We start from the raw sequence: 21,414 nt of genomic DNA, 5'->3' as shown, positions 1-21,414 counted from the left end.
CCTCGAGCCTGCCAGGAGCAATTTCTGAGCATAGAGCTAGGATAACTCCTGAGAGCTGCAGAGTGTGACCCAAAAACAAACAAACAAAATGCTCATATCTGGCACTCATTTGATTCCTCTGCTTTGCCACACTCTGCAAAGTGATTTTATTTTTCTTCCATCTTCTTCTTTACTGTATAGAACTGTAGGGGCATAGGTCAGTATCTCCAGATGTGTATCACTACCTTGTCTTTTATTTTACTTTATTTATTTATTTTTAATTTTTTTATTTTTAATTATGAGAACAAGGATGCAAAGAAAGAGGACAAGGTAAAGTTACAGTGGAAGGACAATCACCCATAACATAATTCTCAGTTCTATTTTTTTATTTTTTATTGGTTTTGGGGTCACACCTGGCAGCGCTCAGGGGCTACTCCTGGCTCTACACTCAGAAATCGCCCCCAGCATGTTCGGGGCACCATATGGGATGCTGGGATTCGAACCACCCTCCTTCTGCAAGCAAGGCAAACGCCTTACTGCTGTGCTATCTCTCTGGCCCACCTTGTCTTCTAAATGTGGAATCAGAGCGACTTCATTGCTCCTTATGTATTGATCTTAGAAGACATTTGGAATCAGGCCCTATAGCTGCCACTGTCCATTTGCCATCAAGCTTTATCCTGCTGTCACTATCCTTCCTGCAATGTGGGAGCTGGTAATTATCTAGTGAAATGAATCACTAAAAATTCCTCAGCATAACATCTTCAAATAGTATTTATAGTTATGGCCAGCTTTAAAGGCCGTTAACTGAATTCATGGGTGACCTTGCAGGGTGAGGTCTGTTAAGCTTCTGATATAGTTTAGAAAATTACATTCTCCGAAAAGCATCAATCTGCAGAAAGCATCAATCACTTATTAGGTTCCCCAAAACATCTATGACATACAACAAAGGATAAGAATGAGTAAGGAATTGAGGTTCAGAGAAAAACACCTACAGAAGGGCTGACAGCATGTGGTGGAGTAGATGAGATTAAGCATTTTGATCTTAGCCTTGATCAATGCTGCGAACTAAGGGCCATAGGGACCCCAAAGCCTCAACTACTAGATGACTGGAGGCATCTTTTCTCAATCCAAGTCTCGACAAATGGTTAGCTCTTAAATGCATGTACACACACACACACACACACACACACACACACACACACACACACGCGTGCGCGCACCAGATTTTCCGGTGTATAAGACGACTCCCTATTTTTCCTTTAAAATATAGCGTTTGGGCTATATTCACCATATAAGACTCTCTTATAATGCACACCAATTAAAAATTAAAATTAAAAAACATAAGAGAAAAAGAGTAGAATCCTCAAAGTTTAACAGTATATGTTTAATCAAGCTAGACTTTGGAGTGCCAACAATCTTACATTTGCCATTTGTAGTGAGTGACTGTGATTCTTTGTGATCTACATTGACAGCAGGGAGAGGAGCTCCTCCAAGAGCAGCTGGTTGGGGTGCAGTGATTAATAGGATAGCTAGAGGGGGAGAGAGAGAGCGCCTTCTTCATGTCCCATAAAAGCTGAACAGAGCACTGGAAAACCACATACCCAGTGGCTCGATGAGATGTAGCACTCAGTAACTCAGCTCCTCCTGTGTGCCCTGAAAGATGAATCAGGACAAGCAGAGGACTGAGCACTGGAAAGCCACATACCAGCAATGACACCTGGTGACTGGATGGGATGCAGTGCTCAGTAACTCAGCTCCTGTGTGTGCCCTGAAAGATTAATCAGGATAAGCAGAGGACTGAGTGATGATGACGCCTGGCAGCTGGATGGGATGCAGGGAGTGGACTACTCGGTCCCTGAAGCTGGAGTAAGTCACAGCATGTCATATGCCAGCAAACAAGAAGACCCCCAAATTTTAGTAAGTTTTCATAGGTTAAAAGTTGTCTTAAACTCCAGAAACATGGTATATGCTTTGGAGGCTGGGACAGGAGCCCAGGTAGGATTCTCCATCAGTCTTAGGGAGCACTCCTTGGTGTAGGGTGTGGAATCTCATTCCCTCCCCCAATACCTGCTTTCTTTTGTAATGTTGATGCACCTTTTCTTTTTGGGGGGTGTGTAGGGGGGATATCTACACCACTAGTCAGCTATCACGGGCAGTAGTGGCGTTTGAGCATTGTAGTGAAACAGCTACATGCAGCACAAGTGTGCCTTAACTTCTGTACAATCTCCCCAGCCCTGTGGAGTGCTGAAAATTTCAAAAATTACTGATTGGTGGTCATTGGTTTGGGGACAACCTGACAGTGTTCAGGGCTTATTTCTGGCACAATGACCCCTCCTGATGGGCCTGGGAGATTCTATGGGGTGCCAGAGATGGAACCTGGGTTGGCCACATGCAAAGTAAGCACCCTACCTGCTGTACTATCACTTAAGCCCAAGATCATTCTTTTAAAAAATAGTATATATGTCTGCCCATCCTTCCAAGATGTACTCTGTATGTATGGGAAGTTGAGAATCACTAAGCTAAATAATGGACTCAAAGACACCATCAAAAGCTGTGTTGTTGGGGCTGGGACAATAGCACAGGGTGTTTGCCTTGCACGTGGCCTACAAGTTCCATCCCAGACATCCCATATAGTTCTTCAAGCCTACCAGGAGTAATTTCTGAATGCAGAGCCAGGAGTAGACTGAGTGTTACCAGGTATGGTACAAATTTGGCCAACCCTTTCCCCCCCAAACATAAAAGCTATGAAGTTTTAGCAAATTAAATGTCGACTTGAAAAATAAGTGAATGTGTACCATCCAAATGGCAGTGTTTATGTAAACCAATAAAACACATTTAGAGGTGATCTGATTTTTAATACCTTCCAACTTACAAATAATTGCATTTGTGTAAATACTAATCATTCACCCCCTCATCTTAAACTCAAGTCTTTTCCATTAGATTTCTGGCATCCCCCCAAGAAGCCTGTGCTGGTTGGAGCTGGCCTGAACAGAGCCTTCAGTCTCTAGCCTGACTCCTAGGCATGGCTGAACACCTGGACAGTTCCATTCTACAGCACCATAGCCAATGAGCAGTTGTGTCTCTGCTCCAGATGCACGAGGCAGATGCTTTTTCTGCCTAGGCTCAAGTTCAGGTATCCAAGTGCTTGTAGAGTCTGCGACTCTTCTCTTTTTTATTTCTGTTGCCATGTTTTTTCCAGGGCTTCCCAGTCTTGCTCTCAGAGTTCAGAGTTTCTGGTGTCACTGGGCCACTGCCAGGTTTATAGCCCATCACAGCCTGGACTCCTTTGGTTAAAGCTCTGACATTTTCCTAGATGTAAGAACAAACATAAAATATGTTTGTGAGAGGTTATATACAGTATTGTTAACAGAGATCAAAGAGAAACAATGTGCAGATTTCCATCTTTCACTAGTCCCCTCCCACATATTTTTTGGGGGGGGTGACTTTTGGGTTTTATCTGTCAATGCTCAGTGGTTGCTACTGTCTCTTTCACAGGAATCACTCTTGGCAATGCTTTTATGAGATGCTGGGCTTCAAACCCAGGCCAACCATATGTAAGGCAAGTGCCTTACCTGTGGCACTATCACTACATACCAGCCCTCTTTCTCTCCTATTTCTCAACTGGTAAGTTTCTCAGCATTTCCCCCCTCAATTTTGTTTAGTACTATAGTCTCAAGTCTATAACTAGACTCATAGGAGCAAGTACTTTCTGAGTTCCATCTGTCTCAACCTGAAAAATGAAGTCTCCATTGGATTAATACAAATGATTAGAAATCTAGATGCTCTTTGGCTTCAATCACTTCTCAGGTGATCTGGCAGTAAGCCGAATGATTCCAGTCTGCTCCCATAACTTCAATGACCCCCGGAATCTGTGAGTGCTCACCAGATCAGTAAGGGTCCACTCTTCTGCTCTGGCATGCACATTATACTACAAGAGCATGTATACTCTACTCCAGCAGACATGCCGACACCCAAGTTCTCCAGTCTGGTTCTCACTAATCACAGACCTCTCCCTGTGGCCTAGAGAATCAAGGTTACTCTTAATGGGACACTAAGAACATGGCTTGCTAGTGACCATCTGCACACTTCCCTTCCTCGTGGCCTTTGTTCACGCTACTCCTCTTGCCTGCAAAGCCAGATCTCATCTTGCCTTCCAATAAGAACATCTCATTTATCCCTCAAATGAAATCCAGCTTAACTCCAGCTTCCTTTTTTGGGGCTTCCACCCATCCCACTCTGCTCCTAGCTCTAAGATGAACCATGCTCTAATCCAGGGGTCTCAAACTCTCGGCCTGTGGGCCGTTTGCGGCCCTCCATACAACATTTTGTGGCCCTGCCCTAGAGGAATCTTTTTTTGTTTTGTTTTGTTTTAGTTGTTTGGGTCACAATCCCCAATGTTCAAGGCTTACTACTGACTTTGCCTCCTGCGGCCCCCAGGTAAATTGAGTTTGAGACCCCTGCTCTAATCAGAGCTCACCATGTACTTATACCTCTATCTATCCTAACAAGTCACGTCAACTCGCTTGTCTTCCCTTTACTAGACTGTGCCCATCCTCTGAAAGCAATACATGGGTCTGACTTATTTTGAGATTTCAGGTCTGAGTAGTATTTCTGATGCAGAGAAAGCACATAAAAAGTTGTACACTGTGCCCTGCCTGACAGCAGTAAATCCATAAAAAATACATACATGCTTACTGGCAAATATCTAATGGCACAGATTTGGAAGCATTCAGACAAGTCGCAGTATTCCTGAGCCTCAAATGTCCTTGGTGGTAAAATGGGAGAGGAATGCTTTTAGCTCACTGAAAGGCACACAAACCAACTCCATAAAAATAAAACTGAGCACTGAACACAGAAAATAGCATTAATTTTCCTTAAATTTTGGGGGGTAATAGGGCCACATTTGATGGTGTTCAGGACTTACTCCTAGCTCTGTGCTCAGGGGTCACTCCTGGCAAGGCTCAGGGACTCAAAAGCTGAGGACTGAACCCAGACTGGCTACATGATAGGCAAGTGTCTCTGTACTATCTCTCAGGCCCCTGACTGCAATAATTTAAAAGGGAGGTGTAGTTCAGTGGTACAAGGATTTGCTTCCAAGAAAAGTGAAGCAGTTTAATACCTGGCACTTTAATATCACTGAGCACAACTCCCCTAAACCACAATGATACTATCATTCCCTATTGTCAAGCAGACAATCCTTTGGATACTGCACAACAAAGGAAGGGAAAGATAAGCATTAAAAAATTAATAAATTACTTAACAAGCATACTGGGTATGGGGCTAGGAGATAGAAGAGGTTAGAGGATGTGCTAGTCATGGGTTCAATTCCCATACACACAGTATTCTGACCAGCATGGGTAGGCCTAGTAATGAACCACTGGTCCGCTGGCTGAATATCACCAGATATAGTCCCGGGCTTTTGAGCAACCTCAAAAAAGTAGTAGATTAGGTACAAGTGTATGTCAGCACACAAATTCATTCTTAAAAATGAAATGCCAGGCTGGGAGATATTTAATGGGTAGCAGTGTGCACAGGAATTTTGTTTTCCGCTTTTTTGGGGGGTCACACTCAGTGCGCCCAGGGGTTACTCCTTGCTCAGCCCTCAGAAGTCACTCCTGGCAGGCCAGGGGGACCATATGGAATACCAGGGATTGAACACAGGTCAGTCACATGCAAAGCAAATGCCCTACCCACTGTGTTATCACTCTGTCTCCAGGAATTCTGGTTTTGATTTCTGGCACTGGGAGCCTGGGGCTGGCCCAACAGTGGATATGGCCTCCATCCCAAACCGAAGACACATACAGGTTCAAGGATGTGACTCTATGGCAACATGCACAAGACACAGGTCAAATTCCTAGCACTGTCAAAGAAAATTAAAACAACCTATATACAAATCGTAGCTGTGACTTACAACTGCCAGCCCAAGAAAAGGTTACTGACAATTAACATATCATAAGCCAAATTGTGGTATGATGAACAAGATACCTATTTTAATTATTAGGAATGTTTTTATGTCCGCCTTAGCTGTCTGTCAAGTTCTTCTCCAATTTTCACTAATCCACAAATTTAAAAAGGTCAAAAACAGTGCTGTAAATAACCAATTTTAGATTTTAAAAATATTTAAAAAAGAGAGCGAGAAGGGCACTTGCCTCATATGAAGCTGACCCAGGTTCTATCCCCAGCATCCCACTTGATCCTCCTGAGTACCACTAGGAGTGATACCTGAGCATAGAGCCCTATTAAAGGTGAGAAAAGGTACAGATTTTTTTTTTTTTTTTTGCCTTTTTATTTTTTTGGTCATACCTGGCAACACTTCAGGGGATACTTCTGGCTCTGTGCTCAGAAGTTGCTCCTGGCAGGCTTGAGGGACCATATGCAATGGCTGTATTTGAACCGGGTTCCATTCTATATTGGCCGTGTGCAAGGCAAATACCTTACCGCTGTGCTATTGCTCTGGCCCAGCCCAAGTGCAAGTTATGAGAACTCTTTCTCAGAACTTTCTGTGGTATTGGCTGAGAAAAATTACAACCCACTAAATGAGAGAAAATATTTTAAAACTGTAAATGTGAACCAAAGAAATAGTACAGTGCACAGGACTCTTAAAAAGTCTTGCATGTAGCTGGCCCAGTTTGATCCCCTGCATAACATATGATCACCCCAAACCTGCCAGGAGTAAGTCCTGAGCACTGTTGAGTGTGGCCTCTAACCCAAAATCAAACAAATAAAAATTTTACATGTGATTAATAAAGATTATTTTCAGGGGCCAGAGTGGTAGCACAGTGGTAGGTGTTTGCCTTGCACACGGATGACCCAGGATGGACACGGGTTTGATCCCCGGCATTCCATATATTCCCTCCGAGCCTGCCAGGAGCTATTTCTGAGTGCAGAGCCAGAAGTAACTCCTGAGCAACACCAGGTGCTGGGTGTGACCAAAACAAACAAAGAAAAAAACAAAAAAAAAAACTGTATTCAGAAAAATACTTAAAAAAAAAAAAAAACAAACACTGACATACTTCTTGCAAGAACATAAACATGTGCCAAAGCAGCATATAGTCAGTCACTAAGGAAATAAGATACAACCTCCTGTAGAACAAATGCCAGAAAAGAAATATGCATCATGATGACTGTAGACTGGTGTATAACATAGTAAAACCAGTAAGTAAATGCTACAAGTTCTCAGCACAAGGGTAAGAAGTATTTTCTTATAGTATTTATATATGAGACAAATATGAGATGCTGGATGTGTTCCTCCCACACTAAAATCAAACCATCAGACTGCACACCGTAAACCTAAGAGATGCCAACTACTTCTCAATAAAATGGGTAGGGAACAAGCAGCTAGAGAGAATAAAGGACAGAAAGTGCTGGCCTTGCCTGCAACTGACTCTGGTCTGATTCCCAGCACTAGCTGCCAAAAGCAGCTCAAGAGTACCACTGGGTGTAGCCCCAAACCCGAGCCTTCATGCAGAAGAGAATAGATACTACTTCATATGCAGTAAGATGATAAAAAAAACTGACATCTGAGTATTTATATGAAGGAATTGGAACGTTAACAGCTACATTAGTCATAATAGACAAAAACACTAACAACCTAAAACTTCAGCAGCTGACAATGTAGTGTTTCTAAACACTCGACTATACTATAATCTAGCAAAAAAAAGGAATTAAGTATTGATACATGAAAGAATCTTGCAGGTACTGTAAGTTAAAGTCACAAGCACACACACAAAGTTTAGAGGGATTGGGGTGAGTTTGCTGGTGGCTGGTGCTGGTAGTAATAAGAAGGCAAATAAGGCAATTGCAAAACCACATAGTGTACCAATTCCATTTATATGATATGCCAGAACAGGCAAATCCATGCAAAGAAAAGTAGACTGGTGCTTAGTAGGGCTGGAGGATGAGAGAGAGGAGGGTTAGAGGGGGGAGAAAGAACGTGCTAATGGAATATTTTTTTGAATGATAAAAATTGCATGAATCATCAGTGATGGTTGTACAACTCTAAGAATACAATATAAACATAAAGGTGTATTTTATGGAATCTATTTACAAGTAAATCTGTTGTCAGGTGTTAAGGAGAAATTTTAAAACTCACTTGATGAAAAAATGTTTTGTCAACAACATTTTCAATCTGTTTTCCTTTCTTACATCCTCCAGACTGCACTTTTATTTCATCACTCTTCAGCTTCATCTCAAGCAATCGCTGGTGTTGATGCTGAAAGGTCATGGGCTCACTTCCAGGAGGTGGATGACAATACAGCAGTTTACCCTACAAAGACAACATGATGGTAACATGAATCTATCTGCATTATCCTGAAGGAAGAATGCCTCTGGCATCATCTTCATTCTCCAGGACCGTACTGGAGCTTTCTGTTTTCAGATTAAGCCAGTTTATCCCTGGGTTTAATCCCTGGTTCCCTAAGCGGTCTCCCAAGCTAACCAGGAATAAATAATTCCTGAACACTGCTGGGTATGGACCCAAACCAAACCAAAAAATACAAAAACAAAATTAAAAAAAAAAAAAAAAAAAACAAAAAAAACTTTAAATACTGGTTTACAAAGTTGTTCATAATACAGTTGTTTCATACATTTAATATTCAAACACTAATCCTATCATTAGGATTACCTTCCCTATAGCATTGTCGCCAGTTAAACCCTTACTCTTGCCCAAGACTGCCTGCTTAGCAGAGACAAAATAGTTTATTTTACATTGCTTGGTACAAGCAACTGGCTAATAAAATGATCAAAAAAATACTTCAGTATTTTGTATATCTCACAATGGAATCATTAAGTCATTGACAGGGTTTACTAAGATAATTGTTGTTAGTTGGGCCTTCTGTGCCATTGTTTTTATTACTGAATTTAGTTGGCTTCTATGCTACTCCCTCCCTAAACCTATTTCAACGATGAAGAAACATCAAAATGAAACAGGTTCTCATTTGTAATATGAGAATAACCCTAAAGACTTTGAATGTGCTTCTCATAATACACAGAAAAAGTTGTTTTATTTATTTTTGGTGTTTGGGTCACACCTGTTTGCTGCTGTGAGCTACTCCAGACTCGGTGCTTCCAGTGGAGGCAAGACGTGAACCCAAGTCTTCCACATGGGAAGACTTGGTCAGCTGAATTATATTTCTGGCCCTCCAAAACACAAATGAAAGCTGTTTTGTTACTAATTCTAGCTGTCTAGCTATAAATAAAATGATCTATTATTATTACTAGATACAGGAAATGTACATACTAGAGCATCAATCTATCAGCCTCAAAGACATTAGATATAAAGCCTATGTCCATTGTATGTCCTTAGTCACTTCTGTGACTTGCATCCTTTGAATGCAAACCTATGAATGGAGACTATCTCCAATTATAATATCATCCCAATGAGAATCTGTGGAGGACAGAGACCTGAGCACGTCTCCTGTGTACAAGCAGCAGCTGCACTTACAGTGACATAATCCTTTAGGATGTAGCGTGCAGATCGAGGCTGGTCTGGTTGCCCATGTGCTGTCATGAAGCCACGCATATCTAAAATGAATTTTGTAAAACTTCATTAAAAGAAGGACAAGTTTGTCCGTAAGTTCTCTCCTCCCCTTTTTTGGTTTTTGGGTCACACCCTGCAGGGCTCAGGAATTATTCCTGGCTCTGCACTTGGAAATCACTCCTGGCAGGCTCGAGGACCATAAGATGCTAGGGATCAAACCTGGGGCCATCCTGGGTCTGCAGCATGCAAGGCAAATGCCCTACCACTGTGCTATCTCCCCGGTCTCTTAAATTCTCTTCTAACAATGATTTTGCAGCTAACCTAATTTTACCATAGTGCTTGGCATTTATCTTCTTTCAAGTTTCTCAATTAAGATAGCTAGTTCAAATTCTGTCTTCACATGAAATCACCCGCCTCTGCCACTAGATATTCAAATAACCTAAGTCCTTCTCAGATGACAGTTCCTTTCAAGTCAAGCAAAAGAAGCACAACATGTTTTACAAGACTGCTACTTCTTTAGATAGACACAGGTCCTCCTGGCCACCTTTAAAGCTGTATTAAGGTCAATAAATCACAACTGATGAGAGAATAAGCAAAATTAAGGCCAAGAGAACTGAGGTAAACATGAACAAGGGGAACTGGGGCTTCTTTTTGTTTTACTTTTTGGGACACATCTGATGGTGCTAAGATTAGTCCAGATGGTCCAGAGCTTAGGTTGCATGCACACTTTAGCTCTGAGAGTTTCTCTGCAATGATGTCCTTGATTGTTGATTCTTCATAGGGGTTTCCTTCCAGAGTCTCTGGGATGCCAATAATTCTTATGCTGTTTCTTTTTTCTTATTTGGCTTTTGGGCCACACTGGTGGTGCTCAGGGTTACTCCTGGCTCTGCACTCAGAAATCACTCCTGGCAGGCTCCAGGACCATATGGGATGGCGGTGACAGAACCCGGGTCCATCCCAGGATGGCTGCATGCAAGGCAAACACCCTACTGCTATGCTCTGGGCCTCAATTCCTATGTTGTTTCTGTTGAGGTTATCAAAGACTTCTATTTTCGTCTGCTCACATTGTTTTAGGATTTTTTCCATTGTCTGATTGTTTGTTCTGAGGCTCTTTTCCAACATCTTCTGTTGTATGGAGTTGTTTTGTATCTCATCTTCTAGAGCACTGATTCTGTCTTCAGCCACTGTTACTTTGTTGGATAGGCTTTCCAGTCAGATTTTCATTTTGCCTACCAAGTTTTTCAGCTCTGTTATTTCTGTTTGAAGTTTTCTTATTTCTTATTCCTCTATAATTCTTTTTTTTTTTTTTTTTGGTTTTTGGGCCACACCTGGTGATGCTCAGGGGTTACTCCTGGCTATGCGCTCAGAAGTCGCTCCTGGCCTCGCAGACCATATGGGACGCCAGGGGATCGAACCGTTGTCCATCCTAGGCTAGTGCAGGCAAGGCAGGCATCTTATCTATAGCGCCACCGCGCGCTGGCCCCTCCTCTATAATTCTAATTGTGGCATATACAGTTTGTTCGATGCTTTCTTAAGAGTTCTATGAAACTACTCCATATTTCTTTTCTAAAGTCCTTACCTGAGAAGCTGAATAGTTAGCAGGTACTTTTTGGTCCATCAGAACTACCATCTTTGTTCTCTAAGCATGGTGGGGTCCTGTATTGTTTTCCCATTGTCATGGTTGTAGTATGATGTTTTCTATGTCTCTGGAGTTCTTTGATTAGGAGGAGGGTGTGACTACACACTTCACTGGCTCTTTGACTTGGTTTCTGTCCCTCACCTAGGCACTGCTGACATGGCTTCCAGGTTCCAAAATATCAGGGTCTGTTGCCTTGGCCTCATCTCTGGGACATGGGTTCCATAGCTGGTCCAGAGCTTAGGGAGGGATCACTACTGGAGGAGCTTTGAGAACCATACATGGTACTGGGATCCAAATCAGATTTAATTGGCTACATGCAGGGCAAGTGCCCTGCCAGCTGAACTGTGTCTCTAGCCCACTGTGGGCCCATCTTAATCTCAAAGTTTATACACTGATGAACAGGGAGGATCATCAGATGAATATCAGAGTCCCTGTGCCTAGTAGGTTTAGATTTGTCCCAATGAGGGCTTACCATTTTTTTAAACTTTCTTCTCCTGTTCTGATCACCACCTTCAATCTAACTGTCCTCCACCCCAACCCTAAACACTCCTTTCTGGGAGAAAAGTGAGAAAAGCCAGCATATTCTAGAGTATTAAACTGTGCTTGCACTTGAATGCCATCTAAGTGGCAAACAGACTAAGGAACTTTCCTTAAAAAAAGTAAGTGGTAGCTGCTGACCAGCTCTGCTATCCCATGAGTTTGTACCACTATCTCATCTGGTTTCGAACAAAGACCAGTAAAGCATAAAAAGCTGTTTCTTTCTAGGGAGTGATTCTTGAAGATTAATGAAAGGATGCTCTGGAAAAACAGAAGGAATACAAGCATCATCATATCTAATTCTAAAATGTTCTTAAAAGGGCTGGGAGATAGTACAGCAGGTAGAACATTTGCCTTGCACACAAGCTGACCCAGGTTTGAGCCCCAGAACATGTACAATCCTCCAAGCTTATTAGGTGTGAGCAATAAACACAGAAACAGTATCAAACCCTGAGCATCCCTGGGTGTGGCCCCAAACCAAAAATAAAATGTTTTTAACACATTGAAGGAAGTACTACTTGGCTTTTTTTCCCTTACTACTGGACTCTAGGATCAATTCTACATTTTGTAGGCAAGACCCACAAAAACAACAATCCTAGGATACTGAATTGTAGTTTTCCAGAAGAATCTCTCCCTCTCATCTTAGTTCTTCCTCCTTTTTCCTCTTCTTCCCTCCCTTCCTCCTCTCCCTTCAAGTTTTCATATATACCCCAAAGCTAGGGAGGGAAACAGCTCAAAAATCCAAGTATATACTTCAATTTCTTGCTTTGCAAAATCATTCTTGGTCCCTCTTCCCCATTATGTAAGTGACCCCTAAACAACTTTGGGAACAATCCTAGACCAACACAGCTAGATATATGGTCCCCAAACTCAACACAAAATAAACCACAACTCACGCCCATAAGCTGTTAACAATTCTTCTGATGTTGGAGGTCGAGTGGGATCTTCATCCTCTCTAGGCATGATGATATTAATGCCATAAGTAGCTTCTAAAACATGTCTTGGAATATTCTGACAAACGTAAGCTAGTTAAGGAATCCATTCCTATGCTTTTAAGAAAAATCTTCATTCAGAAGTCATTCAAAAACTGTTCAAGCCTTAGGTACGAACCAGTTTCAAATAAATCTTTTAAGGTTTTTCCTTTCCTTGTATAACTACCCAAAGATTTCCTTAAGTCACTTGGAACATTCTATCTTTAACCAGTTTGTCAAGGACATGCTCCATATCCTGGACAGACTGAATCCTGGGAAGGCAAGAAGCAGCTCTAATTCATGCCTATATTCCAAAGAACACAAACCAATCAAACTTTTGATAAATATTCAATGCATGCCTGATGACTATTATATTTCACATAATCCATTATCCTGTGTAAAAGTGGGAGAACTATCCATCTGTTACCTGCAAACTAGGTTTTTAGGCAAAATACTTACTGTCTCCATGTTTCCATTTCCTTGGGTTTGAGGGAATGTGAATAATAGTGATACCCTATCTAGCAAGACTTGTTTGGCAAATTATATAAGGTATTACTCTGTGGCAAGTGTTTGGAAAACTACAGAGCAAGCATGCAAATCATCATTAAATTTAATAAGGATTAAATTTTTATCATCAACTGTGAGGTAGTTATTAACTTCATTTTATAAAAGCAAACATTTTCTGAAATTTTAAGCAAGTTTCTGAGGTTACTGAAAATAGTGAAATTTTAGCCTAGTGTAAGATGTCAAAAGTCTGGATTCTTCCCTTGGCACTGAGCTGCACGGCAACAATCTGACCAGGAGGCTCTAAGTCCAGATTCCTATCATGGGATCTTGGCAGATCACAAACATTTTTTAGACTTTTTAATTTCAAGGTATCAGATCTGAAAACCTCAATGTAAGGGATCATGCAAATCAACTAAACCCCCTAAAACACAGCTACTACAATCTCTGTGAAGCACAAAGGATATCAGTGATATGGGTGGGACATGATCTCTCATTTGGTCAATAGGAAGGATTCCGTTACATGTCATTTCTGCCTTGGTAGAGACAAAGGATGGCATCACCAGGCCTGGACAGTCACATAAACAGAGACCAGGTTCCACATAGAGTGTCTGAAAGGAGAGAAGAAAGGCAGCTAATGAATGGCAAAGAACTTCAGAAAACATCAGAAGGAACTGGCAGAGGGATGCTATAGATACCTGAAAATGCTTGGTGTGACCAGGTGTAGCAGAAACAGACACTTTCTTATTGCCCATGATGGTGTTGATTGTTGAGCTCTTACCAACATTTGGGTAGCCCACCTACAATAGAAGAGATTCAACAAAGATCCACCTACAGTACATAGACAATGACATTAGACCAAGTACCTCGTTATCTCAGGATTGGAAATAGATGACTTTGTGTAGTAGAATATCCCCCTCCAGTGGTGGGGGATGAGTCATTTCTCATTTAGGCTCCTTTCTGGTGATGAACAATCAAACCAACTACAAGTTCTACCAATTAATGTTACAAAAAACCTCACCCTGATCCTAGCTCTTCTTCTACTGCCTGACTCTTTGCTCAGGAAATCACACCTGGTGGCTCCAAGGGACCATATGGGATGCCAGGGACAAGCCCAGATCCAATGAACACCACCACCCTTGGCACTAGGTGGACATGTTACATTACAACATATAATTATTTAAACATTTTTAAGAACAGCATGTCGTGTGTGTTTGTGTGTGTATGTGTGTGTGTGTGACAGAGAGATATCCAGTGATGCTCAAGGCTCAAGGTTCAAACCTGGTGGACATGTTACATTACAACATATAAGTATTTAAACATTTTAAGAACAGCATGTCGTGTGTGTGTGTGTGTGTGTGTGTGTGTGTGTGAGAGAGAGAGAGAGAGAGAGAGAGAGAGAGAGAGAGAGAGAGAGAGATCCAGTGATGCTCAAGGCTCAAGGTTCAAACCTGGTACTCAATGTACTCAATGATCACTACCAGTGGTACTCAACAGAACCTATGTAGGGCTGGACACTTTCTTTTTTCTTTTCTTTTCTTTCCTTTCCTTTCCTTTTTCCAACCACTGACTTTCTGCATGTAAGGCAAATGCCTTACCTTCATGCTATCTCTCTGGCCCCAGGGCTGGACACTTTCAAGGAAAGCACCTTAACTCCTTTACTACCTCTCTGGCCCAGCATCAGCATGTCTGTTTTGCTTAATCTAAAATTTTAAAGGATACAACTACTTGATAGAGGGTAACAAATTCTAAATTCTAACAAATACTAAATTCTTCACTATGTCTTGGGTTTATTTAGTTAAGATAATATCCATTCTTTCCCCTGGTTTTCCCCCAACTCTGCATACCTGAAATTTCATTGTCTTAGATCAAGCAAAATCAAATAGGTGGACTTGCCCTCAAAATGACAATTAATTGTTTTGCTTACACTATGCTTCCCAAGTCCTCTTTTACTTGGTTCCAAGAATCCTTCATCAACATGACTGGAAAAGTGAATATATTTATCCTCTTACTATGAAATTCCTTATGTTCCATTTTCATTACTATAGTCCTCAGGGAAGAAAGTGACCATCATAGTCTTACTACTCTTCAAATGAGTCGTACTCAGTCATTTTACATCTTATATAACTGAGAAACCGGTTCAAAAGTCTTGCTGGGGGCAGGAACAGGAATAGGCTTTCACTACCCCATTCTGTCTCACTAGGTCCCCTTGTTCTGGAGGTGAACTTGAAGGTGAGGTGGCTTCTCTAGCCCTCATCATACTTGGAATGACAAGCTGTGAGAACAAGAGCTGTGCCTGTTCTACTGCATGCCTTGTAGGGTGCCCAGCATATAAATATTTATAGAATAAATAAGTATCTTCTCAGGATCCCCACAGTAAGAAATTCAGGAAGTGGGAGAATTTATGGCACTGTGACAAAGTTGGACTTTCTGGTACATGTGGAAAATGAACTGTTAGCAATGAAAAAAGCAAAGCCTTAAAGATGAAAGGAATAAGCTTTCCCCAAATTACTAGCTAGTCAGCGTTACTGCAGAATAGGGAACTAAATTAGGCTGCCCTGCTGTAAGGTAATTAAGCTGGTGTGCTAAAACAACAATATGCCTGAAGCCTAAACAGTAACACAACTGTAAGTGACCATAGGGAATGAAAAAAAAAATTCCATTTTCTCTATTTTATTTATTGTTTTTTTGAGAATGAGGTTAGGGATTTAAATAATTATAATTAAACATACTTGGCACATAAATTAAGAACAGACAGACCAGTAAGCATATCTATTCTGTTCTCCTTTTTATCTTAGAGCACAAATTTCCTTAGCTCAATATGGGACCTTCTGGAGCTTAAAGTTAGGGTACATGTAGTTAAGAGATGTGATCTTTTTTTTTCTACTTGTATGTGTAACTAAAGCATCTGATAGGTCTCTTTCTAACTATGCACCTTGAACCTAAGATACTCTAAGGTGGCAAGATTACACGCTAGCAATCTATAGAAGGTTAAGTGAACTGGACAGAAATTTAAAACATTTATTTAAAGCTCTGTCCTTTACTATTTCTTTTGTTTCTGGGCCATACGTGGCATGGCCCAGGGTTTATTCCTGGCTCTGGGCATCAAACCAAGGATGGCTAAATGAAAGGCAAGTGATATAACCTCTGTATAATCTTTCCATGCTCGCATTTTAGTTATCACTTGTCATGTTATATAGGGATGAAATGAAAATATACTGGTAGGCCGGAGCGATAGCACAGCAGTAGGGCATTTGCTTTGCATATGGCGACCTAGGACAAACCTCGGTTTGATCCCCCAGTGTCCCAATTGGTCCCCCAAGCCTGAAGCAATTTCTGAGTGCATAGCCAGGAGTAATCCTTGACCGTCACCAGATGTGGGCCCCCTCCCCCCAAAAGAGACAAGACACTGGAGAAGAGACTCATTATCAATAGGGATACGCAATATAAAAGCCTTGAGAAAGTTCATTATTTTGAGTTGGGGTTGTCTTTCCCCACCACCTATGATACCTGTGGTACCAGAAAGCAACAAAAGGGCAATTTCATGAGTTCCAGTATAGCTAACAACAGATAAATAAAGCAACTCATGTACTGCCAATTTTCTGAGTATTTCATCTTACCAGTCCAACAGTAAGTTGCCCATCTTTCGCCTTTTTCCCAGTATGAAGCTCCTTAAGGATCGTCAATAATTCCTGCTTTGATACCAGATGGCTGAAATTGTGTATTTGCCTCTTCGGTGGAGTTTCCCTGCCTTGAGCCCCAGAATCCATAAGAGAGACTTCCTTCAAGTCCTGTTCACAGTTTTCTTCATCAGAACTGTCCTCTTCCAAACATGTCTGCCAATCTTCCTCCTCGTCCTCCTGACAGTCCTCATACTCACTATCATCTTCATCACTAGCAACAACTCCATCCAGTGAGAGAGACCCTTGGCGCTGGAAACTAGACTCACCAGGTGAAATTCCATTCTCACTACCACTGGAGTTTTCAAACTCAGTTGATTCTCTAGCAGCCTTGGTTACTTGCTCCTGATAATGAGAAATCACAATGATCAGAAGTTTATGGTAACTGTACTTTTCACCCTATTTAAAAATACCGAAGTGTTGAGTATTTAGTATGAATAGAAAACAAGTAGTAATGAAAATAATTGGAAAAGTGAATGCTGAGAGGAAAACCTACCCTCTAGGAATAGAACATCTAATCACCAGAGTGGTTGTGAGGAGTGATAGATAGATCTTCACTTTAGATTTTCCACATTATTTTGAAATTTGTATAAATCACCTGTTACTTTGTAATAAAGAACATCTTCTATGGTTGCTATTGCTAATTTTCTGAGCCACACTGGGCAGCGCTCAAGAAGCTTAAATAATGCCAGAGATTTGGGGGTGGCGAGGTGGCGCTAGAGGTAAGGTGTCGCTTTGCAAGCGCTAGCCAAGGAAAGGACTACAGTTCAATCCCCCATCGTCCCATATGGTCCACCCAAGCAAGGGGAAATTTCTGAGCGCGTAGCTAGGAATAACCCCTGACCACCAAAAGGGTGTGGCCCGAAAAGACAAAATAAAAAGAAAAAAAATAATGCCAGAGATTGAATATGAGCTTGCATGCAAAGCATATGCTCTAGTTTGATATCTCTTTGATCCCTATAATGAAGAAATGTTTAAAGAAGGCAAAGATTTAGAAATGGTCATGGCCAGTTAAACCTTTTGATATTATTTTATTATTTTGAAATATTGCCCATTACCAAAGAAATATTTAGTGGGTTTATTTTATTTTTTTTTTTTTTTTGTGGTACAGTGGGTGAAACCCATGTTCCATACGAACTGCATTTTATCTCTGAATGACATGTCAGACCCATAACATTCTCTTCTCTGCATAAAGCTTTTTACAGAATCTTTGTTTTTGAGTCATGAATGGCGATGCTCAGGGGTTACTCCTTGCTGGCTCAAGGAACCAACCACATGGAATGCCAGGGACCAAACCTGGGTCAGTTGCATGCAAAGCAAACTCCTTACTTGCTGTGTTATCACTCCTGCCCAGTTTTCTGTTTTATATAGTTTGGGAGCTATTCCCAGCTTGGGGGTCAGGAGTCCATGTGGTGCTTGGGATTAAATACAGGGCTCCTTTATATAAAGCACTCATCATTTGAGCTTACATGTATATTTTTAAAGAGCAACTTGGGGGCAGGCGAGGTGGCGCTAGAGGTAAAGTGTCTGCCTTGCCAGCGCTAGCCTAGGACTGACCGCAGTTTGATCCCTCGGTGTCCCATATGGTTCGCCAAGCCAGGAGCGACTTCTGAGCGCATAGCCAGGAGTAACCCCTGAGCGTCACCAGGTGTGGCCCAAAAATCAAAAAAAAAAAAAAAAAAGCAACTTGTATGCAGAAGGAAATGGCAATTCTTTCATAATTGCCTTTATAAGAATCAAAGTACCGGGGCCGGGCGGTGGCGCTAAAGGTAAGGTGCCTGCCTTGACTGCGCTAGCCTCGGACGGACCGCGGTTCGATCCCCCGGCGTCCCATATGGTCCCCCAAGCCAGGAGCGACTTCTGAGCGCATAGCCAGGAGTAACCCCTGAGCGTCACCGGGTGTGGCCCAAAAACCAAAAAAAAAAAAAAAAAAAAAAAAAAAAGAATCAAAGTACCACAAAGCATAGCTTCCTAAGTAGAAAAAATATAGGACAGACAAACACTCAATTCTAAATGCAGATCATTCATTATTCTAGTGTGCGCCTGAATTTCTGGCTATAGAACACAAACAAGACACATTCATAGAAGAGGACACAATGAACCCAGTCACAGAGGTATACTAAATTTAGGAAAGGAGGAGATTATAATTGTCAAGAAAAGTAGGTATAATCAGGATCATGCCTGGCAACTAGAAAAATACAAAAACCACAAAATGAACCAGGTGTGGTACAGAGAATGTACAGGTTAGGAACTTGCCTAGCACACAGCTGATCTCCAGAATCCTGAGTTCTGCCAAGAGTGATTGTTGAGCACAAAGCAAGGCACTGGGCACAGGGTGGCCCAAACCCTCCCTCTATTTCCACCCCCTCAAAAGACATATTAAAAGAACCACAGGATGAATAGCAACTTATTTGCTAAATGTGTAATGAATGTAAAGCTAGTATAGTCACAATAAGTGCTACTGAATCATTTAAAGTATGTGGCCGAGTTCCGAGATAACCTAAAATTTCCCCTGCGGTGACTATAATAAAGTTAGACTATTTTAAGGTCTATACCATGTCCTTTGGTTTAAAGATTTGCCTTATAGTAAATAGATTGTTGCAATTTGTTGTTACTATTTATAGTATATAGATCTGGTGACTTCTGTAGCCCGCCCCCCCCACCCCAAAAGACAGAAATTAAGACTGTCGTAAGGTCCTGCCTGGGAGTATAGCAGAAAAACTATAAAGCCTAACAACTTTATAAAACTATAACAGCCTAAGAGCATTTTAAATTAAGAAACACTGATAAAGACAACAAAAGTTGTAGTGGTATATTAATCAACCTCTCAGGTGCTTTTTTATTGATGACCAGGAGAATAAACCAAAGCACTCAAGCTGAGGGTAATAAGCACTTATTACTGAGAAGATATAATAAAGTACCTAGGACAATGGTAGAGAATTTTTCTCTTTTCTATGGGTTAATTTTATTAAAAATAGTAAAGTAATTATTAGCACTACATTCTCACAAATATATATGCACTCACCACACCAATCGGTAAAGACTGCTTCTAGCTAAAACATGTGGGAACTAAGATTCTATTGATAATTTTTGTCTCAATGCATAGATAGCTATTTTTGCTTCCTAATAAAAACAAAACCAATCAAAAAAACAAAAACACCTGGTGGTGAAAATGGGAACAGAGAGGTAGTACAGGGATTAAGGTGCTTGTTTAACAGTAAACCCTGGTCTGCTCCCCAGCATAGTATAGAAATAAATGCAAACAGTCAAACCTAGTTCAATCCCCAGCACAGCATGAGAGCACCACTGGGAGCAAATTGAAGCCTCAAACTCTAGAAAAATAAAGTAAGACTGAAAAGATTTTAATCAAGTTCCGAAAAGTCACTATATTCATCAGTTAGGATTGACTTCTTTTCTGTTCAAGGTTATTGTGAAATGTCTTATGGAACTTTCAACCTAAAACTTTACAAAAGTTAGTATTAGTTTCTAGCATGGAACAGTGGGACGGCCGACCACTGGCAGTCAGAGAGTCACTTGCAACACACTTTCCTACAGGCTGACTTACTATGGCTGTGGCTGGTTGCTGTACTGTACAGTGCAGAGGAAGGGCACTTGCCTTGCATATGTCCAACTGGATTTGATCTCTGGTACCCCTTCTGGTCCCCTGAGATCACTAGGAGCAAAGGGTCATGAGAAAGCCTTGAGGGGCCGGAGAGATAGCATGGAGGTAAGGCGTTTGCCTTTCATGCAGAAGGTCATCGGTTCAAATCCCGGCATCCCATATGGTCCCCGTGCCTGCCAGGAGCAATTTCTGAGCATGGAGCCAGGAATAACCCCTGAGCACTGCCGGGTATGACCCAAAAACCACACACACACACAAAAAGAAAGCCTCGAGCATGGCCATGTGTGCCCCAAACAATCTCCCAAATTAAAAAAAGAAAACAAAATCACAAAATGAAACTGAATACCCACATCTCCAAAGTGTACTCATTTGAAACCTGACATTCTCCTCCTCCCCGAGAAAGTTCCCGAGTTACCTCAGGGTCACCAGCCAAAGCTGACCAGAAAATGACTTTCACACCTTCTTTTTCAAAATGTGTTGCCCAGGCACTTCGCTGCTCAGCAGTCAACAAGTCCGACTTATTAATCAGGATGACATTTTCCTTATTCTCATCTATTTCTTTTACATAACATTCCTAAGGTAAAACACAAAGACATTTAGAAAAGGACTCTCCCAGCAAATAAGTCAGATTAATTGCACTGAAGACCCCCAGCTATGAAGAGTAATTTACTGTCCTTAGTTTTTAAATCATTCCCAATTTAAAGATGTTGAGCCCTATTGTATTTCACTGATTCTGGAAAAAATGTAGGTCATACCTACTTAGAAATACTCAACAACATAAGCGGGAAATGGAACAAGAAATTGTTGCCCTGCCCTTCCCATGTTGAAATATAGAGGATTTTTTTCCTTTAAACAATAAATTCCTTTTTATTACTAGTGCTGGATTGTTTCAGTAAACAAAGTTAAAAAATGACATCACAGATTTGTCAGTCAGTAAAAAACTGACAAAGCCTGGTTTTACAAATAATAATAGTCAATAATAATTTTGGCATTTAATTAAAAAA

The 21,414-nt window shown here is 41.2% G+C and overlaps 1 protein-coding gene across 1 annotated transcript in view; it reads right to left on the bottom strand.

The window, feature by feature from the left end:
- Positions 1–2,857: 2,857 nt before the first annotated feature.
- LSG1 (large 60S subunit nuclear export GTPase 1) overlaps positions 2,858–21,414 on the bottom strand; it is a 30,339-nt gene continuing 11,782 nt past the window's right edge. Inside the window, exons 7-14 of the mRNA XM_049776031.1 lie at positions 20,826–20,984; positions 16,729–17,133; positions 13,807–13,908; positions 13,567–13,719; positions 12,530–12,644; positions 9,422–9,501; positions 8,072–8,245; positions 2,858–3,288 (exon numbers count right to left, since the gene is read on the bottom strand). Of these exons, the coding sequence (XP_049631988.1) occupies positions 3,109–3,288; positions 8,072–8,245; positions 9,422–9,501; positions 12,530–12,644; positions 13,567–13,719; positions 13,807–13,908; positions 16,729–17,133; positions 20,826–20,984 (1,368 nt within the window). The 3' untranslated portion in view covers positions 2,858–3,108. The remainder of the gene's footprint in view (positions 3,289–8,071; positions 8,246–9,421; positions 9,502–12,529; positions 12,645–13,566; positions 13,720–13,806; positions 13,909–16,728; positions 17,134–20,825; positions 20,985–21,414) is intronic.

The sequence above is a fragment of the Suncus etruscus genome, chromosome 6 (genome assembly GCF_024139225.1).
Source record: "Suncus etruscus isolate mSunEtr1 chromosome 6, mSunEtr1.pri.cur, whole genome shotgun sequence".
Classification (NCBI taxonomy): Eukaryota; Metazoa; Chordata; class Mammalia; order Eulipotyphla; family Soricidae; genus Suncus; species Suncus etruscus.
This window is presented reverse-complemented; position numbering and strand designations above follow the sequence as displayed.